The sequence below is a fragment of the Balaenoptera borealis genome (assembly GCF_965194805.1).
Source record: "Balaenoptera borealis genome assembly, chromosome: 1".
In the NCBI taxonomy this organism is placed as follows: Eukaryota; Metazoa; Chordata; class Mammalia; order Artiodactyla; family Balaenopteridae; genus Balaenoptera; species Balaenoptera borealis.
The window spans coordinates 149,812,951-149,836,312 of NC_138860.1; the positions used below are offsets into that span (position 1 = coordinate 149,812,951).

Below are 23,362 nucleotides of genomic sequence, written 5' to 3' on the forward strand. Positions count from 1 at the left end.
TGACTTTCTTCCGACAATGAAATGGGAGCAGTGCTCCAGACAGAAGTGCTCCATTAGCCTGGGTTCTAGACTTAGGATATGAAGGTGAAGTGGATATGCAGCATGAGTGAGAAAGAAACACATGTAAAGCTACACCTTCAACAGCTCCCAACTGCACTAAGAATGAAATACAAATGCCTTACTGTAACGAACAGATTCCAATATAACCGGCTCCTGTGTATCTATCCAGCCTCATCTTGGGCCTGTCCTTCTGGGTCATTATATTCCACTCACACTGGCCCTCTTGCAATTTCTAGAACAAGCCAGGTGTCTTTCCCCCTTTCCTGCATGGTTCTTTGCACGGCTCATTCCTCAACCTGTGGATCTCAGCTTACATATTGCCTCCTCAGAGATGTCGCCCTTAACCACTGTATCACAGTGAGTCAGTCACTATGACTCTCCATGACAGCACTCTGACCATCTCCTGCACGGCACATCAGTCTGTAATAATTATTCATCTTTTTGATTTGACTGAGGAGCTCACTGCTGTCTCCAGTGCTTAGCATTACCCTCAATATGGTACCCAATATATGATAGGCACTTAAGAAATATTTGTTCAGTGAATGAACAAATGAGAAAAGACTCAAAAAGTGGGACATAAAAAAAAACAAACAAACACACTACAGACATCACATATCACAGAGGCAAAAGGTGGGGAGAGGAAGGGAACTCACATTTCCAGTAAGGGAACTAAGAATGACTACGATGTACACCTAACACTAATTTAGGTACTTTACATATGTTACCTCTCTAGATTCTCAATAATCCTAGGAGGTCAATATTAATATCTCCACTTTCCAGATCAGGCAACTGACTGAGGCTCAACCTGCACAAGTAGCAAAACCAGTAACAGTATCAGTTTTAACCCAGACCTGTTAACCTCTTTCCTCCAAACCATGATGCTTCCCTAGAAATTAAACTGCTACTATATTTTTATCATTAAGTACTTTTCTATTATACATATAAATTGTATTTATATATGGATACATCTCTACCCCAAGAACAAGTTTTTGTTTTTCTTTTGTTGTTTGTTTTTGTTTTTTTTCAGGTTCATCCTAAAGCCTAAAACAAACATCTCCTGCTATCTGGGACAAGTGAAGGCAGAAAAATGCAGCAAATCCAAACTACAAATAAATCAGACATTTTGTAGGAACTTTTTCCTTGAAGTCTTTTTTCTTCTCAGAGTAAAAAGCCTCTATGATTAGGAAGTCTGTGTTCTGAACTGATTTTATGGGACTTGAGATAAACTTATACTGCCTTAATTTACCATCTTGTCCCATCCCCAAATGCTGTTCTGCTGGTCACAGAACATGCAAAGCTAAATGGCCTAGGGGATCGGATCCACAGTCCTGATTTGATTAGTAGAGGCTCCAAACATCTAAACAAGCAAAATGAAACCACCTGGCTTTTTACCTCTGACCACCTTTGGGTGAAGTAAACGTGTTAACAGCAGAAAGGTGGGACCTGGATAACTCCCAAACAGTTCTACTGGGCTCTGAGTAGACTCACAGCATTATCAGAACAGAAGGGACCTTAAAGACCATCTTAAATGCCCTCTTTTAACAGGTTAGCAAACAGGCTAGCAAACAGCAAACAAGCTAGCAGACAGTTACTTATTTGCCTAAGAGAAACAAGACTCCTGGCTCCTAGTCAAGTGCTCTTTCCACCACAACACAGCACCTCCCTAATCAAGAGCTAGTGATTGATTATGCCAAAGTAACCAGTAGATAGTAGTCTAGATAACACAGATTGTAAATCCCCAATGTTTCTCTTACTCTCCATCATTTAGAAAACCCTGAACAAAAAGAACATACACAATAAAAACAAAGGAGATGAGGAAGAGCTATTTTAATTTTCTATTAAACATTCTTCCAAAAACATTATTTTACCCTATATCTTACCGAGTTAATAGAAATAACATTAGCATTAGAAAATCTAGGAAGGTAAAAGTAGGGAAAACACATCACATGCCAAAGTCTGATATGAAATTTACCTTTAAAAAAAAAGGAATAAAAAGCAATATTCCTTTAAATTGAATTAAAAAAAACTAGGAAGGTAAATTAAATGTGGCTTGTTAAACTAAACATATGAAAAGGGAAAATTATAACAAAGGAAGGAGAGTTTTACAAATTTAATTAAATTAATATGAGATTATAATTTGAAAACTGTGCATCTCAAAGCAAACTTTATTTGTTCAATTATTTTTAACAACAGTGTTTTATGATTCTAATACATTGATTTTTTTCCAAGAAGGAAACTCACTGAAAAATATTTTTGTTTTAAAAAATAGGCCTGTGTTCAGCTATATATTTTTTCTCCCAAGCCTTGATCATATTTCTTTGATTTGGGAAGAAAATACTGTTTTGATGGCATGAAATGCAAAACTGTAAAGATTTTTTAAAAAACACATCCCAGTACAGAATTTTTAAAATTATCAATGGAAAACAGATTAAGGTCATTAAGTGCACAACACTAATTACTGGCCAGCTACTGGTATTCTGTTTCTTCCCTAGTTCTCCCAAGGAAAACTTAAATTGAATCTTCAGCAGAATAATCCTCAAATATACTTTATAAGCAAAATGAGAGCTTTTGTTTACATAGTTTTTGGATTTTGCTATTCCTAATTTTATTCTAAAACTCAATTTTACCCCAAACCATAATTACCATATTAACTTTGTAATGCACAGTTGTATGCAATTCAGCAAAGCAGTAGTACACCATCAGGTTCTATTCACCCAGAGCTTAGGAAAAACAGGATTGGTCACACCCATTTAAAAACAAATACGCTATTTGCCAATGTGTAGTTTCAATCTAAGTTCTGACAATGAAATATATGGATATATATCTATATATCTCATCTTGATTTTCAAAGGTAGGCAAAGAGAGTTCTTCACAGTTTAGCTTTGCCTGGCTGAAGCTGAAGATTTTGTAACTTCATAGCCAGACCCATGTTGCCAGTGATTTTCAATTTACCTTGAAAGAAGGCCTGCGAGGAAGAAGAAAGAAAATTTATCATTTGGTGTTTTTTGTTTTGAGACCGCTGATATCTCTAGACTATCCAGCCTTGAGATGATTTATTTATCCAGGTCTCTTAAACTTTCTTCAAAATATGAAACTTGGCTTTCAGGAATAGATTTAGAACCAGAGTCTTCAAAAGGACGAATTTGTAAAAGTCATGCTTTTTATAGAGCCGTCAAAAGGCATATCTTTCCCAAATGTGTTCTCTTAAAAATTGAGCCTGCCTTTACCTGCCTTCCTCAAGGGTGGTACATTTTCCAAATATTAGGCAGAGTGGATTCATACTAGACCGATTTTGTTTAAAAACATTACACATTTGTTCAGTGGGTCTGCTAGCAGGGAGAAAAAGCACATGCATAACACACTTATGAACTCTTGGGATTCAATACAATGCAGATGAAATGTCACCATTTTTCTCCCTTTTTTGGTCTACATGATAAAGATTTATTCCCTACAGAGGGAGGCCAGGCAGACTGCTGAGACTGAGGTGCCTGTGTTAATCTTTGGCTCAATAAGAAGAATCAAACCAATCCCAAGTGCAGAGCCACAGTTTGTTCCATTTAACAACTGCCTGGGATTAGATCACATGATGTTTGCTAAATTTATCATGTAACAAAATCCCAGGAAAACTTTAAAGAAATAGCAAAATTGGGAACATAGCATGATTTCCCTGCTACGATCTCAGTCTTTTAACTCAATTCTTAAAATAAGGAAAAGCTACAGGAAAAGTTCTGGTAGTCTTAGCTTCCTAACAAGTATATTCATTAAGAAGTGAGGGGCTCTTCTGCCTCATCCATAGGAAATCTCAGAGCTCTGCTTTCTCTACACCTTCTGGTGAGGGTGACTAATTCCTTTTTTTTCTCTCCTCTGTCTGGACAAACTAAATATTTCTTTCTATATGGCACACAGCCTTCTGTCTGATGACTTTAAGGTCAGGTGTCTCAGAACACAATATATTTAACATATGTCCTTTAAAAATATGGACCAGTAGTATCTAGAAGAGAAACTCACCATATTTCCCTTTTCTTAATTAAAAGAGGAAATGACTTTTCATTTAATAAATGAGTCTTCACTTTTTAGAGAATCCGAACATAAGAATCATTTAAATCTGGCCCCTAAGGTGTTCTTCATGTGCTTTCTGCTGGAGAGCACATTGCTTTGTTTCAACTGTAGCCAAACACTGAAATTATAATTTCCACTGCATTTAATGGTTTCCAGTCAAATCTTCTACTGAGCATAAGGGAAGGCCATCAGCACATTAACAGAAACGTCTCCTATTTTTATCTTTAATTCCTTTGGGTGCTAACAGGTGTTCAGGAAAAGTAAGCTGACACTTCACTCCCCAAAATGGGTGGTAAACAGATAAACTGAGAGAACGAGGGCAGCTGAGTGCGAAGCCTGACCACACTGCCAAGGAAGTGCATGGTGTGCTCCGTGGAATAAGCAGCGGTGGGTGGGAAGGAGGATGTCGGCCAGCTCCGAGATTGGTGGCCTCTGTTCTGTCCAGATTTTTGGAGAGGGCGCAGTGGGTGGAAATGTCAGTGTCAATGGTGTGTATTCAGTTGAAACATCACAGATGCAAATCTCTCACTTGTCCACGCATCAGCTGAAATATGCTTAGTTGCTTAGAAAAAGCATTTTTAAAAGGAATACGAGTAGGAGTCAGATTTAGTTGTTTTATCCAATCTTTCAAATTACTAGGGTACCACAGGAACAAGACCTAAAACAAATCAGGCTGAGGCAACAAAAAAAAAAATAAGGTTACAGTGGAAAGCAGCATTTTAGCTTCCTTTGTGTTATCTATGGATAATGTATATCAAGTCTGTTCAACACTGTACAACTAAAGAGTATAAGAAGACCCTTGACAATCTGGGGGCCTGGAAAATCTACACAAGGCATAAATACATTTTAGACAAATGCAAATTAATTGTGAAAACCCAAAAACGCAAGGCATCATGCTAAGTTCTGGAGACACAAAGATGAACAAGATGTGCTTTGTTCCCTTGAGATACACACAATCTAATAGGGAAGAGATAGGCACATTATGACTAGTATAATGAGACAAGTGCCAGGCTAGCAGTCCAGTAAGTGGCCCAGAAGAGGGACTGACTGTAGCTCCCCAACAATGTGGTAGGAGGTCTTTGGACATAACATCTAAGTTCATTTTGAAAGGCAAGGAGTTTGTCAAGGAAGGACAGCTCAGGCAAAAAAAAGAGCACGGGCAAAGATACGAAATGTAAAAGATCATGCCTTTGTTCACACCAGTCCCTCCTTCTATCTGATGGCTCCTACTCTCCATCTGTGCACTGCTAACTCCTAATCACTCCCAGGACTCAGCCAAGCATTGTTTCCTCTGTGAAGCCTTCTCTGATGGCCCAGGAAGATGTGGCTTCTCCTTCCTCCATCCTCCCCGACCACAAGTAAGGCAGGGCACCTTGGATATTTGGCTGCACTTACTTTTTTTTTTTTTAAGTTTTTTAAAAAAATTTATTTATTTAATTTATTTATTTTTGGCTGCATTGGGTCTTTGTTGTTTTTTTTTAATAATCTTTTATATTTATTATGTAGTTACTTTTATTTTTTTATTTATTTTTTTTAAAATGTATTTATTTATTTTTGGCTGTGTTGGGTCTTCGTTTCTGTGCGAGGGCTTTCTCTAGTTGCGGCAAGCGGGGGCCACTCTTCATTGCGGTGCGCGGGCCTCTCACTATCGTGGCCTCTCTTGCTGCGGAGCACAGGCGCCAGACGTGCAGGCTCAGTAGGTGTGGCTCACGGGCCCAGTTGCTCCGCGGCATGTGGGATCTTCCCAGACCAGGGCTCGAACCCGTGTCCCCTGCATTGGCAGGCAGACTCTCAACCACTGCGCCACCAGGGAAGCCTGGGTCTTTGTTGTTGTGTGCAGGCTTTCTCTAGCTGCGATGAGCAGGGGTTAATCTTCGTCGCGCTGTGCGAGCTTCTCATTGCGGTGTCTTCTCTTGTTGCAGAGCATGGGCTTTAGCCACGCGGGCTTCAGTAGTTGTGGTGCACGGGCTCAGTAGTTGTGGCTCGCGGGCTCTAGAGCACAGGCTCAGTAGTTGTGGCGCACGGGCTTAGTTGCTCCACAGCATGTGGGATCTTCCTGGACCAGGGCTCAAACCCGCGTCCCCTGCATTGGCAGGCAGATTCTTAATGACTGCACCACCAGGGAAGCCCTGCACTTACTCTTTTGCAGACCTGTCTCGTACCAAATTGTGGGCGCCCTGAGCATGGGAACTATTTCTTCTACATCTGGACATTTCCAGCACACAGGGCATCGTCTGGCACATCATTAGCTTCACAGCTGTCTGTCATTTGTTAAGTGAACATTTGGGGAACACTGAGTTTTGTGGGTTTGACCACTTTGCACTTTATGGGATGAGGTTGAGGTAGGTGATGAAGTGAAACGGGCTAAAACCCACCTAAGAAAAGGATATAAGCGCCATCATACTTACCGACTGAGGATTCATTTTACCAGTCATCAAAGCCAGTAAGTCCGAGTCAGCCATTGTAATTGTGCAGTCGGCCTTCTTATCTAAAACAGAGACGTGCAGAAGGAAGGAGAAAAGGAGAGTGTTCAGTTTCATGTATACATTTTAGTCAAAAGCCACTGACTGCAACAGAATCACATCCAGAATTAGTGTGGGCAAATGGGCACTCACATACACTCTATGGCAGCCTGGTGAAATGTGACATAAATCACAAGCAACCTCAATATTTAACAAGAGGGAATTTATTAAATAAATCATGGTATATTCATATAATGGGATACAATGCAGTCATTAGATGATGTAGATCTACATTTTATTGACCTGAAAAGATATTTATGTTATACTCTTCATGATACTGTTATATAAGCCAGTTACAAAACAAACTGTAAGAATGGACCCAAGTTTTGCTTAAAAACAGATATTCAATTATGTATGTATAGGAAGAACATCTGTAAACTCGGAGACCAATAAATTAATAATAGCTACTGTGGCACACAGACTCTAAGGTGACCCCTGTGATCCCTGCCTTCTGGTATTCATGCCTTTGTATAATCCCCTACTCTCGAGTGTGGGCAGGACCTGTGACTTGCTTCTAGCCTGCACAATGTGGCAAAGGTGATGGGCTGTCATTCCTGTGTTCTGTTACACTGTATAAGACTCTGTCTTGCTGGCTCTCTCTCACTCTCCTGCTGGCCTTGAATAAGCTAGCTGCTATACTGTGAACTGCATACTGCATATGCAGAGGGCTACATGGCAGGGTACTGACCTTTAGGAGCTGAGGGCAGACTCTGACCAATAACCAGTAAAAAAGTAAAGCTATCATTCTCACAGCTACAAGGAAATTAATTCTGCCAGCAATATCAGTGAACTTGGACACGAACCACTTCCCCAGTCAAGTCTCTAGATGAGAACTCAGCCCTGGCCAACACCCTGACTGCGGCCTGCGACACCCTATGCAGAGGACCCAGCTAAGCTGTCCTCAGCCAACTTACCCATGGAAGCTGTGAGGTAATAAATAAATGTGTGTGTTTTTTTAAACCACTAAGTTTGTGGTAAATTGTTAGAAGATGAATAGTTATCTAGATCAGGGGTTAACAAACTTTTTCTGTAAAGGATCAGACACTAAATATTTTAGGATTTGCAGGCCACTAGGTCTCTACTGCAACTACTCAACTCTGCACCTGTAGCACAATAGCAGCCATAGAGAATACATAAACAAATGAATGTAGCTGTATTCCAATAAAACTATTTTCAAAACAGGTAGCAGACCAAGAGGGATAAGATATTTGCAACTCACAGATCTAACAAAGAATTTGTATCCAGAAAATATAAAAAACTCCTATCACTCAATTAGAAAAGGTTAGATAGTTCAATACAAAAGTGGGCAAATAACATAAACAGGCACATACAAAAGATCTCCAAATGGTCAAAAAAAGCACATGAAACAGTGTTCAATTCCATTAGTCAGCAGGAAAATGCAAATTAAAAGTACAGTTGAGGGGGCTTCCCTGGTGGCGCAGTGGTTGAGAATCTGCCTGCCAATGCAGGGGACATGGGTTCGAGCCCTGGTCTGGGAAGATCCCACATACCCCGGAGCAGCTGGGCCCGTGAGCCACAATTACTGGGCCTGCGCGTCTGGAGCCTGTGCTCCGCAGCAAGAGAGGCCGCGATAGTGAGAGGCCCGCGCACCGCGATGAAGAGTGGCCCCCACTTGCCACAACTAGAGAAAGCCCTCGCACAGAAACGAAGACCCAACACAGCCATAAATAAATAAATAAATAAATAAATAATTGAAAAAAAGGGAAAAAACTTTAAAAAAAAAAAAAAGTACAGTTGAGATACTACAACATACCTACTAGAATGAATGGCTTAAAAAATAATAATAATACCCAGTGCTGGTGAGGATGAGGAACAACTAAAAGGTCAGAACAACGCTGGAGGGACTGTAAAATGGTACAGCCACTTTAGACAACAGTCTGGACATTTCTTAGAAAGCTAAACATACACATGCCATATGACCTACCAATCCCATTCTTAGGTGTTTACCGAAGAGAAATGAAAACATAAATCCACACAAAAACCTGTATGTGGATGCTCATAGTGGCTTTATTCAAATTGCCAAAAGCTGAAAAAAAACTAAATATACTCCAGCTGGTGAATGGATAAACTACTCAGCAACAAAAAGGAACAAACTACTGATAATATATGAAAGAAACAGGCTCAAAAAGCTGCATACTGTATGACTCCATTTGCAGTTTATGACATTCTGGAAAAAGTGAAACTACAGGGACAGAAATCAGATCAGGGGTTGCCAGGGCCTGAGGGTGAGAGAAGGGGGTTGACTACAAAAGGACATGAGGACATTTTTTGGAAATATTCTATATCTTGAGTTTTGGTAGTGGCTATACAACTGTATGCATTTGTCTAAATTCATAGAATTGTACATCTAAAAAAGGTAGATTTTATTGTATGTAAATTATACCTCAATGAACCTGACTTAAAAAAAAAAAAAAACTGACATTACCAAGTACTGTCAAAAATGTGGAGCAAATGAAACTCTCATATAATATGGAAGAGACTGTAAAATAGTACATCCATATCAAAAAACTGGCTATATGGTAGCTCATGACTTAGTATTTTTACTCCTGGTTATATGCCAAATGGAAATAAGTACATGTGTCCACTAAAAGACACATATGAGAATGTTCATAACACCTTTATTCATAAGGCCACAAAATGGAAAACTGCGAAGATACAGCAACCATGAACTGAATAAATAAATTCTGGTGTATTCACATAGTAAAAATGAACTACTGCTACATGCAACAATATAATAAACCTTACAATGCTGAGTGAAAGAAGCCACACCTAGAAGAGTAAATATTGTATGGTTCCACCTATATGAATTTCCAAAATAAATAATATCAACCTATGGTGACAGAATTTGGAATAGTGGTTCCTTTTGGGAGTGGATAGTGATGGGAGGTGGTGTCAGGGAGGTTTCTACAGTGCTGGCAACATTATGCATCTTGATCTGGGAGATGTATTCATTTGTTAACATTTATCAGGCTGTACACTACAGATTCATGCCCTTCCTTACAGGCTAGACTTCAGAAAACTTTTACACAAAAAAAAACAAACAAAAAAACAGGTGGCGGGATGAATTTGGCCCACAGTTCATAATTTGTCAACCCCTGATATAGATGGTAGGATTATAGGAGAGTAATTTTTTCATTTTGTTTCTCTATCTTTCCCAATTTTTTTGCACTTAAGTATGTATTACTATATAAAAACAAAGTTTTAAAAATATTAATTTTTTTATTGGCGTATAGTTGCTTTATAATGTTGTGTTAGTTTCTGCTGTACAACAAAGTGAATCAGCCATATGTATGCATATATCCCCTCCCTCTTGGACCTCTTTCCCACACCCCCCATCCCACCCATCTAGGTCATCACAAAGCACCGAGCTAGCTATCTATTTTACACATGGTAGTGTATATATGTCAATCCTAATCTCCCACCCTCCCCATCTCCCCGGTGTCCGCATGTCCGTTCTCTTCGTCTATGTCTCTATTCCTGCCCTGCAAATACGTTTAAAATATTAATTTTAGTAGTATAACCAAAGTATAATGTAAAAAAGGCCATACCACAAAGACTCTAATATCTTATTGCTAAATCAGCAATGTCTACCTTGGACAAGTGCAAAAGGAAAAATTCACCAAGAAATCAAAATTTTCAGTAGTCAGTGTTTCAGGCAATCAATATAACAATAGTACTCTAATAGTACTACTACCACTAATAGTAATAATATCAAATTATGGTCCAATAGTTAGATAATCTGTGCCTTAATAAAAAAAGATAGGAGTTGCTATGGTCTGAAGGTTTGTATCCCCCGCAAAACTCGTATTTTGAAATCCTAATGCCTGATGTGATGGTATTGGTAGGGAGGGCCTTTGGAAGGTCGTGAGAGTAGAGCCCTTATGAATGGGATTAATGCCTTATAAAGAGGCTCCAGAGCGACCCCTAGCTCCTTCCGTGATATAAGCCCACAGCAAGAAGGCACTGGCTATGAACCAGGAAGAGGGCCCTCACCAAACGGGACCATACTGATGCCTTTATCTAGGGCTTCCAGCCACCAGAGCTGTGAGAAGTAAATTTCTGTTGTTTATAAGCTACCCAGGCTGTGGTATGTTCGATATAGCAGCCCAAACGGCCTAAGATGGGGGTAAACTATGAAAGTACAGCATGCCTATATTATTAAATAACGAAAACAAGATTGAAAATAAAAGTTTTTATTATATGTCTTAGAATGCAGGGATAGCCCATAAAAAGACTGTGATTCAATAGCCACTCCATCTTTGCCTGTAACAAAATTTTCTCTTATTACTTGAAAAAAGGTCTGAAGTCCTAAAAATTAAGGTATTTACAACCTAGAAAATCCAGTTCTCTTGCAGATATATAACATCAAAGAGCAGGGGGAAAAAAGCTAGCGAACTGAGATAACTGGACTTGATTCATAGTTGGATTAGATTCTAATATGCCAAAAAAGGACTCATAGTCAATAAAAAGGTGACTTTAGGAAATAAATGCTGCTGCTGCTGCTGTTACTATATCAGCATTTACTGAGCTCTCACTATGCCGATTACTTCATATACCTGGACTCATTTAATCTTTACAATAACCCTATGAGGGTCAGAGAGGTCAAACAACTTGCCCAAGGTCACACAGCTACTAAGTGGCTGAGCTAGGTATGAAAGCAGATTCCTGCTGCCAAAGCCCACACTCCCAACTCCTAAGCTCTATGGCTTCCCCCTGTTACAGGAAGAATACAAACATTCAACAGCTCAGTTTTAATTGAGCCTTCACCAATTCATCTGCATCTGATGTACCCCAGATGCTTTCTCAGCTCCCCTAGTCCTTTTGAGGAGTCACAGACAATTCCAATGTGTTTACACAAAATTAATGTTTAATATATGGGTTGGGGAGGAAGCAATGATTTACTGAGCACTTACCACGCTAGGGGCTTTACATACCTTATATCTCATTTAATCCCCACAACAGCTCCATGGATAGACATTATTCTCACCATTTTCTAGATGAGACAACTGGACTCAGGGAAGGTTTATACCTAGTAAGTGACAGAGCCAAGGTCTGAACCCAGGTTTCGGTATCTGCAAAGGCTATTCTCTTTCCCCTGTACCTTGGGGATGAGAGACTCTGAGGCTTTCTGTATCATGTTGCCCATTAAGGGGCAAGGTTGAGAACTCAAACAGGTGCTGAGAGGGAAGAATATACGAATGAAAGAATAATATATCGTGTTAAATTAATTAAAGTTGGCTTCCTGGAGATATGTGAGTCATTTCAAAGGAGAGGAGGGAGGGGCCGAATTCATGGAGGAACACCAGGCAGCAAGAAAAGATTATGGAAAAATGCACAAAGCCTAAAAGTCCTTGATATAACCATCTGTATCACTACCAAACTCTTAGAATATAAGCAAATGAAATACATTTAAGTTAATCTTACTTTGTTAACAGAAAGTAAACCTCTCAATAGTATGTACATGTCAAAAGATCTAGCAATTCTCTTTAAGATGCCAGTTCAAACTAGGACAGGTTATTAATGCTTTAACATAGCTGATCTCTAACAAATGGTCATTTGTTGGCTGATGTAAAAGGAGCTGGCAATTTCCCATGGTAGCTTTTACTGGTAAGTCCATATTTCAACGCCACTCCTGGCTGCCAACAAGTATCAGTTTCAGCAGAAATTCAGGGTAAAATCCCTTCAGGTATGGGATGGGGCACCTAATGTGGGGAGAGCTCACTGCCAGAGTCCATATGCAGAGAGCAAGGTTTTTCTGAAAATTTGCCATATGTTTCCGTAAGCATATGATCTTTCAAAACAAACAATAATAACAAAACAGGAAAATTTTTCTTCAAAAATCTCCTTGGGGGCAGAATCAAGATGGAGGAGTAGGAGGACACAGAGTTCGCGTCTCCTCACAACTAGGGCACCTACCAGGTACTGGTGGGGAACCACAGACACCTAAGGGGACAGGAGGAACCCCGAATGACCAGGTGGGACGTGGGGGGTAGGGAGCGGGGAGGAGAAGTGGAGGCGGGATGGGACCGGCACTCCTGAGAGACGGCTGGGGGAGGGGAGGGGTTCTCACACCTGAAGGAGACCATCCACGGTGAGGGGAGCAACGGGGATGGGGAGAGACCCTTGAGAGATCAGAGGATCGCAAGGGAAGGCAGCCAGCGTTTCCCCCACCCACTTGGGCCCTGGGGAGCCTACTGAGGTCCTGGGCATGATCCTCTGCCCTCCCAGACCCCCTCCGGCCGCCCGGGTTCTGAGGGCGTGGGTGGGGAGTAGAGGCCAGACGGGACCAGTGTGCTGAAGGGCGGCTCGGGAGGGGCCCACTGTGAGTGGGGACCGGGAGGATGGGAAGGGAACTAGGCCAGTGTTTCCCCCACACACTTGGGCCCCTGGGAGCCTACTGAGGTCCCAGGCCAGATCCTCCACCCTCCGAGGCCCCCTCTAGCTGCACTGGGCCTAAACCCCGCCCCTGTACTCCCACCCAGGGCCTTAACCTCTGAACTCCGCTGTCCGAGGCCCCCTCCAGCCATGCTGCCTTTTCCTCCCTCGTGGATCCTGAGCATAGGCCCCACCCCCACCTAAGCTCTGCCCCTCAAAGCCAAGGCCTTTTCCGGCCCTTTCTTCTTTTTTTTTCAGGGGGGCAGGGGGGTTTGTGGTTGTGTTTTACCTTGTTGTTTCATTTATATATATTTTTTCTAATAAATTTCTTACTTTTCTAATTTTATTTTACTTTTTATTCTTTATTATTGTTCTGCTCCTTTTGGTTTGTTCCCCTCTCCTTTTTTTTTTGCTGTTGTGGTTCTGTTTTACCTTGTTGTTGTTGTTTCACTTATATATTTATTTTTTCTAACTTTTTAAAATTTTTCTAATTTTATTTTATTTTTTATTCTTTGTTATTCTACTGCTCCTTTTTTTTTTTTTCTTTTGCTGCGCCGTGCAGCTTAAGGGATCTTGGTTCCCAAGCAAGAGGTCAGCCCCGAGCTCCTGTGGTGGGAGCGCTGAGTCCAAACCACTGGACTAACAGAGAACCTCAGACCTCAGGGAATATTAATAGGAGTGAGATCTCCCGGAGGTCCTCATCTCGGCACCAAGACCCAGATCTATCCAACTGCAAAAACTCCAGCACTGGACGCCTCAGGCCAAACAACCAGTAAGACAGGAACAGAGCCCCACCCATCAAAAAAATGAGATGACAAAAAAATATATTACAGATGAAAAAGCAAGGTAAAAACCTACAAGACCAAATAAATGAAGAGGAAATAGGCAACTACCTGAAAAAAGAATTCAGAGTAATGATAGTAAAGATGATCCAGGGGCTTCCCTGCAGTGGTTAGGAATCTGCCTGCCAATGCAGGGGACACAGGTTCATGTGCCCTGGAGCAACTAAGCCCGTGTGCCACAACAAATGAGCCTGCGCTCTGGAGCCCATGACCTACAACTACTGAGCCCGTGTGCCACAACTACTGAAGCTCATGTGCCTAGAGCCCGTGCTCTGCAACAAGAGAAGCCACCGCAATGAGAAGCCTGCGCACCACAACGAAAAGTGGCCCCCGCTCACTGCAATTAGAGAAAGCCTGTGCATAGCAGTGAAGATGCAATGCAGCCAAAAATAAATTAATTAATTAAAAAAAAAAGATGATCCAAAATCTCAGAAATAGGATGGAGGCACGGATCCAGAAAATACAAGAAATGTTAACAAAGACCTAGAAGAATTAAGAACAAACAAACAGTGATGAACAACACAATAACTGAAATGAAAAATACACTAGAAGGAATCAATAGCAGAAAAACTGAGGCAGAAGAACAAAAAAGTGAGCTGGAAGACAGAATGATGGAAATAACTGCCGAGGAGCAGAATAAAGAAAAAAGAATGAAAAGAATTGAGGACAGTCCCAGAGACCTCTGGGACAACATTAAACGCACCAACATTCGAATTATAGGGGTCCCAGAAGAATAACAGAAAGAGAAAGGGTCTGAGAAAACAATTGAAGAGATTATAGTTGAAAACTTCCCTAACATGGGAAAGGAAATAGCCACCCAAGTCCAGGAAGCGCAGAAAGTCCTATATAGGATAAATCCTAGGAGAAACACACCAAGACACATATTAATCAAACTAACAAAAATTAAATTCAAAAAACAAAAAAAAATTAAAAGCAGCAAGGGAAAAGCAAAAAATAACATACAAGGGAATCCCCATAAGGGTATCAGTTGATTTTTCAGCAGAAACTCTGCAGGCCAGAAGGGAATGGCAAGATATATTTAAAGTGATGAAAGGGAAAAACCTACAACCAAGATTACTCTACCCAGCAAGGATCTCATTCAGATTTGATGGAGAAATCAAAAGCTTTACACACAAGCAAAAGCTAAGACAATTCAGTGCAACCAAACCAGCTTTACAACAAATGCTAAAGGAACTTCTCTAGGTGGGAAACACAAGAGAAGAAAAAGACCTACAAAAACAAACCCAAAACAATTAAGAAAATGGTAATAAGAACATACATATCAATACTTACCTTAAATGTAAATGGATTAAATGCTCCAACCAAAAGACACAGGCTCGTTGAATGGATACAAAAACAAGACCCATATATACGCTGTCTACAAGAAACCATTTCAGACCTAGGGACACATACAGACTGAAAGTGAGGGGATGGAAAAAGATATTCCATGCAAATGGAAATCAAAAGAACGCTGGAGGAGCAATACTCATATCAGATAAAATAGACTTTAAAATAAAGACTGTTAAAGAGATAAGGAAGGACCCTACATAATGATCAAGGGATCAATCCAAGAAGAAAGTATAACAATTATAAATGTTTATGCACCCAACACAGGAGCACCTCTATACATAAGGCAAATGTTAACAGCCATAAAAGGGGAAATCAAGAGTAACACAATAATAGTGGGGGACCTTAACACCCCAATTACAACAATGGACAGATCATCCAAAATGAAAATAAATAAGGAAACACAAGCTTTAAATGATGCAACAGACCAGATAGATTTAATTGCTATTTATAGGACATTCCACCCGAAAGTGGCAGAATACACGTTCTTCTCAAGTGCACACGGAACATTCTCCGTGATCACAACTTGGGTCACAAATCAAGCCTTGGAAAATTTAAGAAAACTGAAATCATATCAAACATCTTTTATGACCACAACACTATGAGATTAGAACTCAATTACAGGAAAAAAAAACTGTAAAAAACACAAACACATGGAGGCTAAACACTGCACTGCTAAATAACCAAGAGATCACTGAAGAAATCAAAGAGGAAATTAAAAAATACATAGAAACAAATGACAATGAAAACACGACAACCCAACACCTATGGGATGCAGCTAAAGCAATTCTAAGAGGGAAGTTTATAGCAATTCAATCTCACCTCAAGAAACAAGAAAAATTTCAAATAAACAATCTAACCCTACACTTAAAACAACTAGAGAAAGAAGAACAAAGAAAACCCGAAGTCAGTAGAAGGAAAGAAATCATAAAGATCAAAGCAGAAATAAATGAAATAGAAACAAAGAAAACAATAGCAAAGATCAATAAAACTAAAAGTTGGTTCTTTGAGAATATAAAAAAAAAATTGATAAACCTTTAGCCAGACTCAGTAAAAAAGGGAGCAGACTCAAATCAATAATATTAGAAATGAAAAAGGAGAAATTACAACTGACACCACAGAAATACAAAGGATCATAAGAGACTACTACAATGACTACTATATGACATTAAAATGGACAACCTGGAAGAAATGGACAAATTCTTGGAAAGATAAAACTTTCCAAGACTGAACCAGAAGGAATTAGAAAATATAAACAGACCAATCACAAGTAGTGAAATTGAAAGTATAACTAAAGATCTTCCAACAAACAAAAGTCCAGGACCAGATGGCTTCAAAGGTGAATTCTATCAAACATTTAGAGAAGAGCTAACACCTATCTTTCCCAAACTCTTCCAGAAAACTGCACAGTAAGGAAAGCTCCCAAACTCATTCTATGAGGCCACCATCACCCTGAAACCAAAACCAGACAAAGATACTACAAAAAAAGAAAATTAAAGACCAAGATCACTGATGAATATAGATGCAAAAATCCTCAACAAATACTAGCAAACAGAATGCAACAACACATTAAAAGGATCATACACCATGATCAAGTGGGATTTATCCCAGGGATGCAAGGATTCTTCAATATACACAAATCAATCAATGTGATACACCACATTAACAAACTGAAGAATAAAAACCATATGATCATCTCAATAGATGCAGAAAAAGCTTTTGACAAAATTCAACACCCATTTATGATAAAAACTCTCCAGAAAGTGGGCATAGAGGGAAACCACCTCAATGTAATAAAGGCCATATATGACAAACCCACAGCAAACATCATTCTCAATGGTGAAAAACTGAAAGCATTTCCTCTAAGATCAGAAACACAACAAGGATGTCCACTCTCACCACTCTTATTCAACACAGTATTGGAAGTCCTACCATAGCAATCAGAGAAGAAAAAGAAATAAAAGGAATACAAATTGGAAGAGAAGAAGTAAAATTGTCACTGTTTGCAGATGACATAATACTACACATAGAAAATCCTAAAGATGCCACCAGACAACTACTAGAACTAATCAATGAATGTGGTAAAGTTGCAGGATACAAAAGTAATGCACAGAAATCTCTTGCATTCCTATACACTAACAACGAAAGAGCAGAAAGAGAAATTAAGGAAACAACCCCATTTACCATCGCAACAAAAAGAATAAAATACCTAGGAATAAGTCTACCTAAGGAGACAAAAAACCTGTACTCAGAAAACTATAAAACACTGATGAAAGAAATCAAAGATGACACAAACAGACGGAGAAATATACCATGTTCTTGGATTAGAAGAATCAATATTGTGAAAATGACTATACTCCCCAAAGCAATCTACAGATGCAATGCAATCCCTATCAAATTGCCAATGGCATTTTTCACAGAACTAGAATAAAAAATTTTACAATTTGTATGGAAACACAAAAGACCCCAAATAGCCAAAGCAATCTTGAGAAAGAAAAACAGAGCTGTAGGAATCAGGCTCCCCGACTTCAGACTATACTACAAAGCTACAGTAATCAAGACAGTATGGTACTGGCACAAAAAACAGAAATATAGATCAATGGTACTGGATAGAAAGCCCAGAGATAAACCCACGCACCTATGGTCACCTAATATATGACAAAGGAGGCAAGAGTATACAATGGAGAAAAGACAGTCTCTTCAATAAGTGGTGCTGGGAAAACTGGACGGCTACATGTAAAAGAATGAAATTAGAACACTCCCTAACACCATACCCAAAAATAAACTCAAAATGGATTAAAGACCTAAATGTAAGACTGGACACTACAAAACTCTTAGACGAAAACATAGGAAAAACACTCTTTGACATAAATCACAGCAAGATCTTTTTTGACCCACCTCCTACAATAACGAAAATAAAAACAAAAATAAGCGAATGGAACCTAAATTAAACTTAAAAGCCTTTGTGCAGCAAAGGAAAGCATAAGACGAAAAGACAGCCCTGAGAATGGGAGAAAATATTTGCAAATGATGTAACGGACAAAGGATTAACCTCCAAAATATACAAACAACTCATGCAGCTCAATATCAAGAAAACAAACAAGCCAATCAAAAAATGGGCGGAAGACCTAAACAGACATTTTTCCAAAGAAGACATACAGATGACCAAGAGGCACATGAAAAGATACTCAACATCACTAATTATTAGAGAAATTCAAATCAAAACTGCAATGAGATATCACCTCACACCGGTCAGAATGGCCATCATCAAAAAATCTACAAACAATAAATGCTGGAGAGGGTGTGGAGAAAAGGGAACCCTCTTGCACTGTTGATGGGAATGTAAATTGATACAGCCACTCTGGAGAACAGTATGGAGGTTCCTTAAAAAACTAAAAATAGAACTACCATATGACCCAGCAATCCCACCACTGGGCATATACCCTTAGAAAACCATAATTCAAAAAGTCACATGTGGGCTTTGCCAGTGGTGCGGTGGTTAAGAATCCACCTGCCAATGATGCAGGGGTCACGGGTTTGAGCCTTAGTCCAGGAAGATCCCACATGCTGCGGAGCAACTAAGCCCGTGCACTACAATTACTGAGCCTGAGGTCTAGAGCCTGTGAGCCACAACTACTGAGCCCGTATGCCACAAATACTGAAGCCCACGCACCTAGAGCCCGTGCTCCGCAATGAGAAGCCACCACAAAGAGAAGCCCGTGGACCGCAATGAAGAGTAGCCACCGCTCACCACAACTAGAGAAAAAGCCTGCGTGCAGCAACAAAGACCCAACGCTGCCAAGAAAATAAAATAAGTTAAAAAAAAAAGTTACATTAAAAACAAAAACAAAAGTCACATGTACCCCAATGTTCATTGCAGCACTATTTACAATAGCCAGGACATGGAAGCAACCTAAATGTCCATCAACAGATAAATGGATAAAGAAGATGTGGTACATATATATAATGGAATATAACTCAACCATAAAAAGGAACAAAATTGGGTCATTTGTAGAGATGTGGATGGACCTAGAGTCAGTCATACAGGGTGAAGTCAGAAAGAGAAAAACAAATATCATATACTAACACATATATGTGGAATCTAGAAAAATGGTACAGATGAACGTATTTGCAGGACAGGAATAGAGACGCAGACATAGAGAACAGACATGTGGACACAAGAGGGTAAAGGGAGGGTGGGATGAATTGGCAGATTAGGTTTGACATAAATACACTACCATGTATAAAAGTGATAGCTAGTGGGAACCTGCTGTATAGCACAGGGAGCTCAGCTTGATGCTCTGTGATGACCTAGGTGGGTGGGATGTCCAAGAGGGAGGGGATATATTTATACATATAGGTGATTCACTTCATTGTACAGCAGAAACTAACACAACATTGTAAAGCAATTATACTCCAATAAAAATAAAAATTAAAGAAAAATAAAAACTTAAAAAAAAATCACCTTGACATCTGTCTAGACATGTCAGTATATAAAATCCTGAAGTAAGCATTAACATTCAGTCATTTTTAAAAATTGGCATTATTTCCCCAAAGTTCTTTTTATTTCTAAAAGCTAGAATCTAGATGAAGCATTTAGTTTTTCTTCATACATCATGTTAGATGGCAGCTCAAAGAATGCAAACATAGTCATTTTTCTGCCCACTCATTTTGAGAAAAAAAAATGCTGCCCACACCAGACGCCCTTACTACCACTCAGCTTTTCCTTCATTAATCTCTAGTTGATTCCCTATTCAACAGTACATATAACACTGCTCTTAACATCTTCTCCTTTCTCCAAGCTCTAAACCCTATTCCAGGATCTCTGCCAAACCCCTCTGTACCTCAAAATGCCCCTGAATATTTATCTACCCCCTCTTAGAGGAAGAAGTATCCATCCCTCCTTGCTAAGGCTAACCCTCCTTCCACCTGTGCTTCTGATGTCATTCTCTCCTCCAGGACCTTCTTCAGTAATGTAGCAATAATGAACTCTACCATCTTTGATAGATCTCCTTCTCCTTCACAGCTTCCAAGTACCATCAACTTCACCCCAAACCCCTAGCAACTACCACGTAACAACATTCTTTTTTCTCACTGCCAACACTCGGCTGTCCTTTTTGTTTACTTAGATGGTGGTACCATCCATCCTCCTAATTGCTCTCTCTGCTTCTGATTTCTTCATTTCTAATTCATCAGGTCGAATACACCAGCTTCATCCTCTAAAACACAGCTCTGACTTTTACTTTTCTACTCAAAAAGATTTAAGGGATTGATTATATATCAAATCGTTTTCAAAGTTAATAGTATAGCCCTCTAAAAAGCTAGTTCCTATCCATCGCATCTCTTAATCGCACCAGGCTCTCTCCGAGAGAAACATAACATACAATATAGCTACCACTTACTGAGCATCATTGATTCATTCTGCTGTTCATTTTTTATTTATTTATTTTACTGAAGGCCTACCATGTATCAGGTACTATTCTAGGCACTGTGAATGCAGCAGTGAACCTAAGAGGCAAAAAGCTCTGCCTTCATGCAGCTTACAACTCCAGTGGGGGGGATGGACAATAAGCAAAGAAATAAGATATGGTATATCAGATGGCGGTAAGCGCTATAAAGAAAAATAAGGCAGAAAAGGACAATAGGGAATGGTAAAGGGGGTGTGATTTAGAAGTGTGGTTGGGGAAAGGCTCACTGAGAAGGTGACATTTGGGCAAGAACCCAAAGGAAATGGGAGAACAAGCCATGAACATATGTGAGGGATGACGATTCCAGGCAGTAGAAAGCCCCTGAACTGCAAACGCCCCACGTTCAAGCAATAGCAAGGAGGCCAGTGTGACTGGAGCCAAGTGAGGGAGAGTATAATAAGACAGAGAAGACTAGGGCCAGATCATGTGGTTGTAAGAACCCTGGTTTTTACCCTGTGAGCTCAAAGCCACTGGATGGTTTTGAGCCAAGAAGGGTCACATCTGACTTGAGTTTTAAAATGATCACTCCAGCTGGTGTGTGGAGAAATAGGGTGGAAGGTTAGAAACAGGGAGACCAGGCAACAAATGATGGAGGACCAAGGTGGTAGTAGTATAGGATGGAATTTGCTGGCAGATTAGACTGTAGAGTGTGAGAAAAAGAAGAGCCAAGGTAGATGCAAACTATTACATTTAGAATGGATAAACAACAGCTCCTACTGTATAGCACAGGGAACTATATCCAATCTCCTGGGATAAACCATAATGAAAAAGAATATTAAAAAAAGCATGTGTATATGTGTATAACTGAGTCACTTTGCTGTACAGCAGAGATTGGCACACCATTGTAAATCAACTATACTTCAATTAAAAAAAAAAAGAGCCAAGCATGACTTCAAGGGTTTTAGACTGAGGAACTGGTAAGACAGAGGAGCAATTTAGCAAGATGCAGAAGACAGTTCGAGGAGAACATAATTAAAGGGGAGTGGGAGGAAGATCGGCAGTTCAGTTTCATACATGTTAGCTTTGAGCTACCTACTAAGGATCCAAGTAAACTTGTCAATTATGCAGCTGGATGTACACCTTGGAGTTCAGTATCTGAGTTCACGCTGAAGATACCTGGGAGTCATCAGTGTAGAGACGGTTTTAAAAGTATGAAACTAGATGAGAGTCCCAGGGACTAAATGTAGATAGAACTGAGCCTTAGAGCACTGCAACATTTAGACTTTTAGAGATGCAGAAAAAAACAGGGAGAGAAGCCAAGAAGGAACAGCCAGTAGGTAAGAAGAAAGCCTGGAAGAATAATATAATTATGAGGGCTGGGAATTAACCACTAAATTTACCAACATGGTGGTTACTTGACCTTGACAAGAACAGTTTTGGGATAATAATGAGGACCAAAGCTGACTGGAACGGGTGAGAGAAAGACTGGGTGAGAGAAGTGGAGGTAGGGAGTACAGACAGGTCTTCTGAGGACACATAACCATACACTGAACCATGTGCTTCACAGGCTATTAGGAGATAATGCTCTTAATCCTCACGTGACGTTATGAAATAGGTACCATTTATTATTCCCATTTACAAATGAAAAAAACAAAGCTCAAAGAAGTGAAATAATTTGTTCAAGGCCAGAATCTGTGAGTGGCAGGACCAGGACTCCAAATCCAAGTCTGTCTAATTCCAAAGCCTATGGCTGGTGACAGTGATGGAGCCTCCCAGTCTTTGGGAGGAAGCAGCTGTGACCTGTTCCTGTTCCCAAGGATTCCCCAGTTCTTTAACAAGGTCCTGTAACTCTAAAGCCAGCCCTTTTGGAGAACACCAAAGCAGGCCCCCATTTTTCTTTGTGAACTTGTCAGTGCTCCTGTAAATGAAGTCATCACTGCACTGACCTGAGTTAGGGAGCACTGATCCTTTGCCATTCTTCACGTCCACCACCCAGGTGGCTTCTTTACCTCCAGGGCCATCCTTCACCTTGAAGGCAAAAATACCACCGATTTTCTTCACAAACTGCTCCCCTTCCTGGAAAGAAAAATAACACAGAGTTATATGAAGTTCATTCCTCTGGCTTTTCCCCAAATTAAATGTTTAAATAGATAAATGACGTGAGCAGCTGGGCCAGCAGACAGTCCCCAAGCTCCCTTAGGATCTTTTACCCAGAAAAGTCTGAAAGGCAACCAGGCAACAACTCCGTCATCTGCCAAATCTTTTGTTGAAAATGGCTTTCTGGATACAACTGGTGGAAGGACAGGGAGAATGGGACAGTGGGTGGCACAGCAGCATTTTCTACTGAAACAGCCTTCATTTGTCTCAATAATTTCTGAAAGATTCACTCTGGCCTCTCTAAATGTAAGAAGCCTAACTCCTCTTTTTCTTTATAGGTAAAATCCTTCACATATATTTTTGGTGTTCCACAATCAGAATTTAAAGATAAGTGGTTCAACTCATTTCCTGGATTAGTATAAAGAATTATACAAGTAATATACCATCCACCACCTACTTTTGGATCTTGAGGAATGAAGCTAGAAAAATAACCTCAGATCAACATCTCCGTAGGTTGGTGTCCTTTCTCCCTCCCTCTCCCCTTCATTCCCACTCTGTTTCATCTTTCCTTACTGAAATATTGATTGACTGAAACAATGACTGGCACCAGACATTATTCCAGACGCTACGG

The 23,362-nt window shown here is 40.0% G+C and overlaps 1 protein-coding gene across 4 annotated transcripts in view; it reads right to left on the reverse strand.

The window, feature by feature from the left end:
• Positions 1-1,872: 1,872 nt before the first annotated feature.
• The window catches only part of SCP2 (sterol carrier protein 2), a 148,672-nt gene continuing 127,182 nt past the window's right edge, over positions 1,873-23,362 (reverse strand). For 2 of the 4 annotated variants that reach the window (XM_082371265.1, XM_082371266.1), the window contains 3 exons: positions 22,581-22,710; positions 6,528-6,607; positions 1,873-3,025 (listed from right to left, as the gene is read on the reverse strand). In XM_082371265.1, coding sequence (XP_082227391.1) covers positions 2,930-3,025; positions 6,528-6,607; positions 22,581-22,710 — 306 coding nt within the window. In that variant the 3' untranslated portion in view covers positions 1,873-2,929. The other 2 variants (XM_082371267.1, XM_082371268.1) reach the window with 2 other exon arrangements.